Genomic DNA, 11,460 nt, shown 5'->3' with positions numbered 1-11,460 from the left:
CAAAATGCTATCTTACATTCAATATTCAATTGTGTATCCTGGCTCCTACCTCCTTATGAGCGCCCCTTGATTTCCCACCACAAATAATAGAATATCACTTTTGTCAAACACCAGCCTTTTAAGCACACAAACAATTAAAGAAAATTGCTAAATGGAGTGTGTTTTGCACATGGAGAAAAAACACTAACTTAAAGGGGACTTAACTGAGGAGGAGACAGGAATAGTGAATAAATTGATGAAAGAATAGGCTGAAATGTTGTTGAAGAAGAAAATAGATATAAGTGCTTTAAAATTATGTGTTCTGAGTATTCTATCAACTGAGCAACATCGGAGAGAAGAGATGAAGAAAGGAAAAGTTCTGGGCAAGAAAGAAAAGTGTGATGAAATGATGGAGGACAGAAAGAAAGGAAATTTCCCTTCATCATGTAAGAATGTTAACTCTGCTGTTGTATTGTGCACAGTCTGTGTTGTATGTCCTCACCTTGTGTTTGTGGTTGTGCATCACTGTAACACTTTATTTTCTGTTCATTTTGTTTTGTGTTTCATAGTCCTTTTCCTTCCAACAGCCTCTGTTTGTTCCACATCAAGGCTATAAACAGCCTTGACCAACTCCACTTCCAATGTGTTCCATCTCACACAGGCGCAGGTTGATTGTTTGCGGAACTTCATGTGAGCAAACACAAATTGCAAAAAAATCCAATTAGTTATCACCAAACTGTCTTTGAAGTCTGATCAGCATTAGTGGGAAACACCAACAGAGGTCGTCCACTTGTATTCTTTTATCTGTTTATTTATTTGTTTTATTTTCTAGACTTCAACCTGGTCCTGGTTGGCTGCAGTCCTCTGGTTTAAAATTTTAACCCTGATAATTTAACAGTTTGATTTTGACCTTTAGTACCATTTGCCATTTGACATATCAGAGAACTGACCAGCCTCCTGAATGACTTCTTCATTTTAATTCTTTGTATGGGTTTCTCAGACGTAGAGAAACATTGATCTGTGTCATAATCAAGCTTTGTTTGTACTGTATCTGCATGCTGGGTTTGCTTTGGGAGCTTTGTACTGATGTCCTTTTTATTTAGTGTATTGATGCTAAGGATACACACAAAATATTTTTACAATGGGAACTATAAATTAAGAGGAGTCAGTTTTCTCTTCCTATTTTGCACAAAATTATTGTAAAGCTGTGTGCCTGTAGTAAAGTAAAATCCCTTTCTATAATTTTTGGCATTGTAAATATCACAATGGACTCTTTGCCAGCAGCATCTTTGGAGTTTAAAAGTCACTGAACTCTGGGTTGAATTTAATTTATAGGCCACACAATATTCATCTATCAACAGAAGAGTATATTTAACAATTACTGAATAAAGTGCATTTTGAAAAAATGTGAAACAGCCTTGAAATAAATCCATTTTACGTTACAATAATCTCTCACTGCCATTTAAAGAAGACTCCAACCTTTACTTTGGGTACATTTATACAGGAGAAAAGATTCCATGTCAAGAAATTATTGGTTTTAACAGAATCCCTTAAAAATGTGTAACGTGGTCTACTTACTTCGTTACTGTTATTTAGATACTGGAATGCAGAAAGAACAAGAGAACACAGTTTAGTTTGTTTGCAGTTACTCTTTAAAGGAGCAATAAGTAATACATTCACTGTAAAATTAACCAAAATCATTCTCATTTGTCACCTGGAATTTAATTCAATTCAATTTTATTTATATAACATAATAACATGCCATCTCAAGGCACTTTACAAAGTCAGATTCAATCAGATTATACAGATTGGGTCAGATTATATAAATTGGTCAAAACATTTCATATCTAAAGGAACCCAGTTGATTGCATCAAAGTCCCGACAAGCAGCATTCACTCCTGAAGAAGCGTAGAGCAACAGGGAGAGTCGTCTGCATTGTCCATGGCTTTGCAGCAATCCCTCATACTGAGCAAGCATGAAGCAACAGTGGAAAGAAAAACTCCCCATTAACGGGAAGTAAAAACCTCCAACCTGCCTCGACTGACTGGGGGTTAGAGAAAACATAGCAGAGACACAAAAGCACAGAAGCACACATTGATCCAGTAATCTGTTCTACATTAGATGGTAATAGCGGGTGATCTGTCTTCCCTGGATGATGTCAGAACTAACAGAACGCCAGACCAGAGGTGCATACTATGAAGGAAAAAAAATTAAAATGAAAGGGAATGAAACTGACATTCCCTATAAACAAATGGTCCTCTCCATCAACAATGTCTTAGTTAAGTTTTTGTCCTTTAAAAATTAGAGGTACAGTCTTGAACTACTTCGGTGCAGAATGTACCCTGTGTTTACTTTCTGGTTCCAGAGCCAGTCATGTGAAAGTTCGCAGGGTTTCCAAAACAGAGCACAACATTTGGTATTTTATTTCTGCAAAATATCATCAGCTTGCAAACATGCAAGCCAGTAACAGATGGAGACCAGAAATAGAACAGAGTACAACATCATATACCTATCCTGTGTAAGTAGAAATTCTGTGGGGTTTCACAGCAGCAAAGGACTATTGAGGAAATGGCGTAATAGGCTGTGTTGTTCCGTTTTGAAACACTAGGTGATGTTATTCTACTTATTGCTTCTTTAAAATAAGTAGTAGCCATTGATTTGCAAATCTCTTGTTTTGCAACTAAAGATACAGACATTTTCTGCTCCAGTGGGATGCATTTTAAGACAAAGTCTACAAAAAATACATTCTTAAAAAAACGTATCTCTCTCTCCCTCTCTCTCTCTCTCTCTCTCTCTCTCTCTATATATATATATATATATATATATATATATATATATATATATATATATATATATATATATATATATGTGTGTGTGTGTGTGTGTGTGTGGTGTGTGTGTGTGCTTGTGTGTGTTGCCAGGTGCACAATTCATACACAAAGTAATCCAAAATGCTTTACAGGATGTCAAAGGAAAACAGAAAGAAAATAAAGCATAACCATAAGAATATTGTATGCAAGGGAAAAATGGTAAAATGCGGATATTTAAGGCACAAACGTTTCAAAATGCACAGTTAGATTATCTGATCAAAAGCTGCTGTAAACAAAAACTATTCAGTCCTGATTTAATGGACCCAATAGTTGCTGTGTATCTCAGGTTTCAGAGCTGGAGTGAGGGGAGTTTGTACAACTCTACAGGGGCTTTAACGTAAACTCTTTTCTTTGGCCAATTTAAACTAAGATTGAGCAGTTTAGTAACAAACCTGTCTGGCGGGTTAGGCATGAACAAAAAGATTGATACCTACAGTATGTGGGAAAGCACCTCATGCCCCACTTTTAGTATGGTGCAGGATTTGTAATTCTATGGACCCCTTTCTTTTCCAAAGGACTGAGGGACTTGTTAAAAGGCCATATATATCGAACTAGATTCCAAAGAATTAAATTCCAAAGAATTTTTAGAAGAAATCATAAAAATTGATTATCACTGGTTTGTTCTCCAGGATAAAGATTAAAAACATATGGTTGAAATAACACAGAAACTAAATCCTAAATCCTTGTCAAACATGAGCGGGGTGAGCTGAAGATGAAAAAGAATAAGAGAAGACCCAGGACTCTGAACTCTTTACAGAAATTGTGCAAGGAAGAAGAGTTGGAGATCAATATTTGTGCAACTTACTTTTCCTCTTAGGAAAAGTAGGTTGTACAAAGTATTGACAGAAAGAGGACACAGTTGTACCACTGATAAATTTAAGACTTGTCTTAAAATAGGATTATTAGCATCACAGAATTTAAATATTTGAAGGGAAGGTTGGTCTTTTCTTTTCAGTGTGAGATTACATTGCTATAATTAAGGGTAATAAAGAAAATTGAATAAGATTTGATTTCAATGTTTTTTTAGACATATTTATCAGGGGTGCCAGCAACTTCATTTGCATCTGTATGTAGTGGGGAAAAATCATATTTAGTGTTGATGCTTTTGGCAAAAAGACTTGCATGTTATGTGGTTTCATACCAGGTTTTTGTTTAACAGCTGAGGAAATAACGCTATAAACTTCTTTATGTGATGGTGGATAAAATAATTGCAATGTTCCTCACTGATTATCCTAAATCTCCTTATATGTGGCTCTCTGGTTTTGAAAGAGAGTTGATCATCCTGTCATTAAATCTGGATTTTTGAGTAGATTGTGTCACTGGCCATAAATTGGTAAATATTAAACATTAAATATGGTAGGTTTAACAAGCTACTTTCAGATGTTTAGCTTCATTTTCTCTCTCTCTCTCTCTTTCTCTATCTATCTATCTATCTATCTATCTATCTATCTATCTATCTATCTATCTATCTATCTATCTATCTATCTATCTATCTATCTATCTATCTATCTATCTATCTATCTATCTATCTATCTATCCTGGCAACCCAAACCCAAGATGTCATATCAGTGAAAACACACCAAAAATATTATTTTACCCACCTGCATCATTGAAGCTATCCGACCTGTCCTTTATCTACACCAGAACTAGATGGTATGAATTCCCTGTAAAAATATCCAATACAAGAAAACCTCTTTCCGATTTGAAATGATACATAAAAATAATTACCATCTGACTTTTCAACTATCATACAACTGTAAAAAAAAATGCCATTGTGGACTATAGTCTGGTGTTTGAAGGATCAAGTTACTGCCTATATACTTTAGGTCCTAATTGATTTTTCTTTTCATTTTTCCTTGCAGTGCTGAGCTTCTAACTCAACCATCACGTTCTCATCAAGAAGAGGAAAACAGTAAATGTCTCAAGTGCTGCTGTTCCACTTTCCCCCATAATACTTTCAATGTAGAAACTGAAAGAAAAACTGAGAGAAAAGAAAGGAGTTTTGCAGATTGCCTTCAACCTGATCACTGCAATGAAAAAGAAAAAAACATTTAATGAGGTATGAGCCCATGAATCTTTCCACTACTTTTGAAGCAAAGCACAGAAGGAGCTTCACAAATTCATATCTTGAGAGTTTGATTTGAAGACCATCTACCTGAAAATCACTCTTTCCACAGCTCTGTACAAGTGTTGATTTAATGGTAACATCTTTTATTTCAAATACATCCAGTCATAGCTTCTGTCATTTTCAGATCTGTTTATTTCTATTAAGGACCATAAAAGCTGAACAATTATGACCACTAGTCTCTTGCAAAGCTTCCTATTGCTTGACTTCTCAACTAATTCATACTCAGTCCTAAACTTTTCCTATTCCCCGTCTTTGACAGAATTTAACCAAAGACAAACACTTGGACAGCATATTAGATGGTACGAGCAGAAACTCATAGACATTAAAATTCTGATGACAAGCAAACAACTTTTTCACTGAAGATTAAGATGTAATTGGATCTTTTTTTCCCTTTTTTCCTTTTCCAATTCTATTATACCTACCCAAGCCACCTCCATTCCCTTCTTCATCTCAGCATTGAAATGGCTCCTCCTCTCTAGCAAATGTAGCATGGCATGAACTAAAACAATTTGAACCAGAACAAAGCAGTCAGAAGAATGAATAAAATGAGAGGAGAGGTATGTGGGAGAAACAAGATTAGATTTTTTCCTCTTTTTAATTTTAGAAAAATGCATAGTTTCTCTTGAACCCAATGACTTGCTGTTCAAATAAGAAAAAAACATATTTACAGGAAACAGTTATTTCTGGAGACATAAATGAAGAAGCACTTTCAAGCCCTTTTAGCAAATTAAGAAGAACAGAGATTTTGCTGACCATGCTCCTCCTGGGATCAGTCATCAGCAATATTAGGACAACAAGTCTACTAAGATATTCTAGAAACATGACATTGACTTTTCAAGGCATTGTTTACCAGCATGAATATTTTGCATGACTTCTGCAAGCCACTTGATCTCTCCTTATGGATAACAATTCTGAAAATTTACGTGTGATTACTTTGAACTGTTTGTTTTTAAACGCCACAGGCTGTACAGACAGATTGTTTTTTTTTTTTTAACAAGATCCTTTTGCTTATAAAAAAAATGCTGTGCTTATTACAGAAAAGGATAGCTATGTCATAAATGGAGACCTTTTCTTTAAAAAAAAATGCAAATATGTATTATGGTAGTACTAGATCGTTCTTCAGTTACTACTACTACTTCTAACTGCTTTTCTCCTTCCTTCCCACATCAGTTCTTATCTTTCTTCTTCTTGTAGCATTTATAACCTTGAATTATCCAGTGGCAGCTGTGTATGCCTGTGCCAGTAACTGGATGCAAGCTTATTAATTTAAACTAAACTGTGCTATCACTGATTCTGTGAGTCTGAACTAAAATTGTCTGCTGTCCTTTTACTTGTATCTTCCTATTTGACCCTGGTTTCTAAAACATCTCCCTGCTCTTAAGACTGGATTAATGCATTTACAAAGTAATTTTTCTCACCACAGCATTTGTTTGTTTGCTTGACTCTATAAAGTGTTGAGAATTGGTGTAAAATGGTTTTAAAAATACAATGACAAGGTTCATTCATGTTATGCAAGTTACATAAAATGATATAAAAACAAACAGTTCTAGACAACAATTTAGATATATTCAAATCAGAAAGCTGGCATGATATTACAATTAAAGATCTTAGGTTGCAATACTTTTTTGACTTTTTTGATTTTTAACACTTCCCTTTAATTATATTGCCAAAATATTAAGTGACATGTCTAGAGATCCATACGTGCAAATCTAGAAAAATGTAAATATGAACTCCTTGTATTTAGTTACAAAATTATCGAATTTAACATACTGCTCCCTGAACATTCAGAGAAGCTCTTTTATTTACAGTCAAAAAAGTGCTTAAATTCCAGTAAGATTTTTATGCAAAATCATATCTCGATTCTTCCTGAAAGAGGTATGCATTTTGCATTTTCCAATGCTGCTATTTTCTGCATTATTTGGTGTTTATTTTGTTTATGGGCGCTTTGTGTGAACAGTTCTGGAGCTGTAACATCAGCACAGCTGTCTTAAACGTTAAACTGAAATAGAGTTGTCTGTTGACAATAAGTGGCAGGTCTTTTTATCTTTTTAGCATTATGTACTGTGAAGTTTTGGTCTTTTCGTGTGTAATTTTTTTCAGTTTAAGGAGGATGCTTCTGCAATGGGATATTTCGTACTATGCATTAAATTCTATCCATCAAGGAACTATTCGCATCTGTTTTAACAACCAATGATTTTAAGCCATTTTCTATCATTAAAGCCTAGTCATAGCTTATTGTGAGTAAATGGAATTATATGTCCCCAAAAAAGAAAATCTGTTAGCAGGAGGCTCCTCAAGAGTTATTTTTGAATAATCAAGGGTTATAATTTTATATTTCAGTCAAATCAGGGATCAGAACAACAGGAGCTATAAATAATACTGACACCTTGTGGCTCAAATCAGTACAACAGCTTGCTAATCACAACAATCTAATATGCCATTTTTAAATGGTTTGAAACAGTTCAGAATTTTTCTAACACAGGATAGTGTGTTGTATTCTGTTCTATTTCTGGTCTGCTTCTCTAAATGGCTTCCATGTTTGCTGGCTGCTGCTTTTTTTGCCAAAATAATATACCAAATGCTGCGCTCTGTGTTGGGAACCCTGGCAAATGTCATAAGATTGGCTAAGGAATCAGGAAGTAAACATGGGCTTCACACTGAACTGAAGTAGTTCTGGACCATACCTCTAGGTTTGAAAGTAGAAAAACGCGATTAAGACATTTTTGATAGAAAGGACCAATTTTTTTTTAGAGAATGTTACTTGCATCCCAGGTGAGATATGATGATTTAGGTTGATTTTACAGTTTTGCTGATTATCCAGCAATCCCAAAGCACTTTACACTACAATCAGTCATTCACCAATTCACACCCTGATGGTGGGGACCTACTGCCCTGGGGTACAACGTGGCCACCGGGCCTTCTGACCAACAGGCAATTCGGGTGAAGTGTCAATCCCAAGGACACAACGACTGAGACGGTCGGAGCGGGGGATCAAACCAGCAACCCACCAATTGTGGGACAAACTCCCTGGTTCCTGTGCCACTGTCGCCGCAATAACAAAATAAACAAATTAGATATGAAGTGAGTATTGCTACAGCTATTTCTCTTCACAATTCATCAGAACCCTTAACCACTCAGACAAATAGCCTGATACCTGAAGGTTTAGAAGATAGTTCGTTGACTATCTTAGAAGTGATAGTCTCATCTCATGGAAGTGAGATGAGACAAAATGGCAGCTTTTGTGTATGAATTAGGGTATAAATTGTAAAAGGAGTGAATTGACCTGAGCCTGGCAATAGTCTTAGTATTCAGTTTTTTTTATGTGTGTAGGCCTTTTATTTTGCACCAGATAAACTGTCAAAACACCAAGCCTACATTTTATGTTAAAAATGTATTGACAGTAATAAACAAAAAAATACGTTAAATAATTTATTTACTAAGGGCTATAGAAGTCTTGTTCTAGAAATCTAGTCTTTTCTGGTAAACTTGCTATAATAGTAATTCCTAATTTTTTTGCTTTGAAACTATTTACAAAATCTTCACTTAAAATATTTAAATGACTGATTCTGGCTGGGTAATACTCCCATAATCTAACTTTGTTTGGAATCATACAAAAAACAGTCTAGAGGTGAGCTTTGCACCCTTTGTATACTTGATTAATGGCAGACTTAGTCAGGCCCCAGCATGCAGGATTAAACAATTTAGTTTCCAAGTTGGTTCTCAATCTTGTAAGACACTGCATAGATTAAAGTTTAGAAACCTAACTTCAATCAAGATTTGCAAACTGAAAACTTACGTCATATCTGCAAAATATAAGGTGTAGCATTTACATTATATGCAATCAGGCTAACTAGAAACACGTAAAAATATTAAGTTTATTGTATCACTTTATTTAGCTGTTTAATTGCATTTTTTGTGTCAGATTGGTGGTTTTGACAAATCTATCATAACAAAAACAACAGCTTTCTCAGGAATATTTTGTATTAAAATCAGACATACAATGTGAAATGTGATGTTGCTATATGTATTTTCAAGAGTATCTATACAACCTCTCTCTCTCTCTCTACACACACATATACATATATATATTATACTATTACATCGGGTATATATATATAATATATATATATATATATAGTATATATATAATATATATATATATATACAGCTGTATATATATATATATATATATATATATATATAGATAGAGATAATATAAGGTAGATATCATATATAATAGATATAAGACATACTACATAGTATATACATAACAACACACACACACATACAATACATAATACACACAGAACATATAATTAATATATATATATATATATATATATATATATATATATATATCTTCTTCAAGTACTACTGTAGCTGTTTCAAGCAGAAAAACATACGACCATCAATGAGATCTTTTTTGTTGAATGGAATAATAAACTGTGATCATAAATGAAACAGCAAGTGCATCTGTGAAGGCTTTGGAAAACAAGCATGCACTGAAAATACGTAAAGAACTATGCAAGTACTAAATTTAGTTTTTGGTGATTGTTTTCCAAGATACATCTGGTCACAAAGGTCTCTGGGGGTTCATTATGACTTGTAGCAAACCACTAGTGCAGCCCCAGCTTCATTTCAAGTTTTTTGCTTGTTTGTTTTTGTTTTTATGTTTTTTTTTCTTTTTTTGCTAAAAGATGTTAAAGTTTAAAAGGTGAAATCTTCTGTCACTATGCTGGTGTAATGCATGTCTTAAATACAGCCTCAGTACCTGGCTAGATGTTTTGGAGCTTGGAGATGTTTCTGTTCTTAATTTTCTGGACACACTACAAGTAAGGCTGCCTAATCCACCATATATAACTATGGCGTTTTGTGTGTGTGTGTGTGTGTGTGTGTGTGTGTGTGTGTGTGTGTGTGTGTGTGTGTGTGTGTGTGTGTGTGTGTGTGTGTGTATACACATATATATACACACATACTAATGGAACGTGTTTGTAATTTTATCCCCACCTCCAGTTAATAAAAACACAGCATTTATGATTAGAATATTTCATCTGACCAATATTAAAAGCTACATTTTTCATCCAGAAATGGGGGCTTAATGAAAAGTAGGTCTAATATTGACTTAAGTGTTGTTGTTTTATTCAAAATGTACTTTTAATTTGACAGAGAAGCCTCTTAAACTAGCATATTCTAATTTATTGAATATGACTGCATTATATTTTTTTTACATAGTTCCTATAGTGTATCTTCATTAAGAATATTTTACATTTATGTTGATTGCGTGAAACAAAATTATTGGGTTTAGATTTTATGTGTGTAGAAACGTGCATTAATTTAAAGACATTTGCATTTATGTTAAGAAAAAGGAGCATGCTGGGCAGCATTTATGCTTTGAGTTAACCAATAATATATATCTGAGTAAAATGAATTGAAATCAAATTTGAAAATGAAATCTTCATAGTAGACTTTAGTTTCTTTAGTTTATGAGAAAATATACTCAAATCCCTGTAAAATAAATTTTGTGATTTATCCTTATTTTCTGGTGAACTTACTTGCAGCCACATCTTTTGGTTTTCTGAGAGATGCAGTAAAGCTGTTTAAGGTGGATTTCAGGTCTAAAGTGACATGTGACCCTAAAAATTCTACAGCATATGTTGACACTGAAATCTTGACTTCTGTGGTTTTGTTACATTAATCAAATATATCCAATGATCACAGTTAATTTGGGCACAGAAATTCCAACTCACAGGTCATTTGACCTTGTTCAATTAGCTTACATATTCGGAATGAGCTGGACTTTAAATTTAACTAACTAATGCTTCAGTTACATATTCTTGTTAAAAACACTGCAAAATAAAGACAGACATCTTAGAAAGTCATTCTGGTCCATTTTGAGTTATTAAGTTAAAATTTGCAAAGATTTCCAACAATAACCTCTGTTCCATATGCCTTGAGGATGAAGGAAAGGTAAAATACTTTACTTCGTCCTCTTCATGTCTTCATCCTCTCCTGTTCCTTATCCCCAGGACTTTCAACTGAATTTCAGGTTTTCTGTTGCATCCTGTTTTAGGTTAATTCCAAATACATGTGCGGGACACTGACAAAACTGACTTTAATGTAAATGTTCTTTTAAAAGGAAGTCTCTCCTGTGAAAAGATTGTCTCCTCCTTTCTCTGTCACAGGAGAAAGTGTTTCACATAATTTTTTCTTTATTAACAGGAGTACACAATGTCAGGGAGATGTATGCAAAATGGGCTAAGTTTCACAAGTGCAGCGGCAATTTTAATAATGTATTGAAATAAAGCAGACTGATTGAATTTATATTACAATTTAATCTACACAGAGTATATTCTTGACTATCTTCTTTAATTTATGAAAAATCTTTTCTCCTCCTTGATTTTACAGCCATTTTTAATCATCAAAGAATTACAGATTTGCCACAAACATATGTGCCCATTTGATTTGCGATCACAAAAATAAGAC

At 34.1% G+C, this 11,460-nt stretch overlaps 1 protein-coding gene across 2 annotated transcripts in view; it reads left to right on the top strand.

Moving 5' to 3' along the window:
* Nucleotides 1-11,460, top strand: part of LOC105920265 (potassium voltage-gated channel subfamily C member 1) — a 296,659-nt gene that overhangs the window by 187,280 nt on the left and 97,919 nt on the right. The window contains exon 5 of one of the 2 annotated variants that reach the window (XM_036129353.1): nucleotides 4,712-6,597. The exons of the other annotated variant lie outside the window; for it this stretch is intronic. Coding sequence (XP_035985246.1) covers nucleotides 4,712-4,725 — 14 coding nt within the window. The 3' untranslated portion in view covers nucleotides 4,726-6,597. Of the gene's footprint in view, nucleotides 1-4,711; nucleotides 6,598-11,460 lie in introns of those variants that run through there. 2 annotated transcript variants of the gene reach the window in all.

This window comes from Fundulus heteroclitus, unplaced genomic scaffold (assembly GCF_011125445.2).
Source record: "Fundulus heteroclitus isolate FHET01 unplaced genomic scaffold, MU-UCD_Fhet_4.1 scaffold_160, whole genome shotgun sequence".
Lineage (NCBI taxonomy): Eukaryota > Metazoa > Chordata > Actinopteri > Cyprinodontiformes > Fundulidae > Fundulus > Fundulus heteroclitus.
This window is presented reverse-complemented; position numbering and strand designations above follow the sequence as displayed.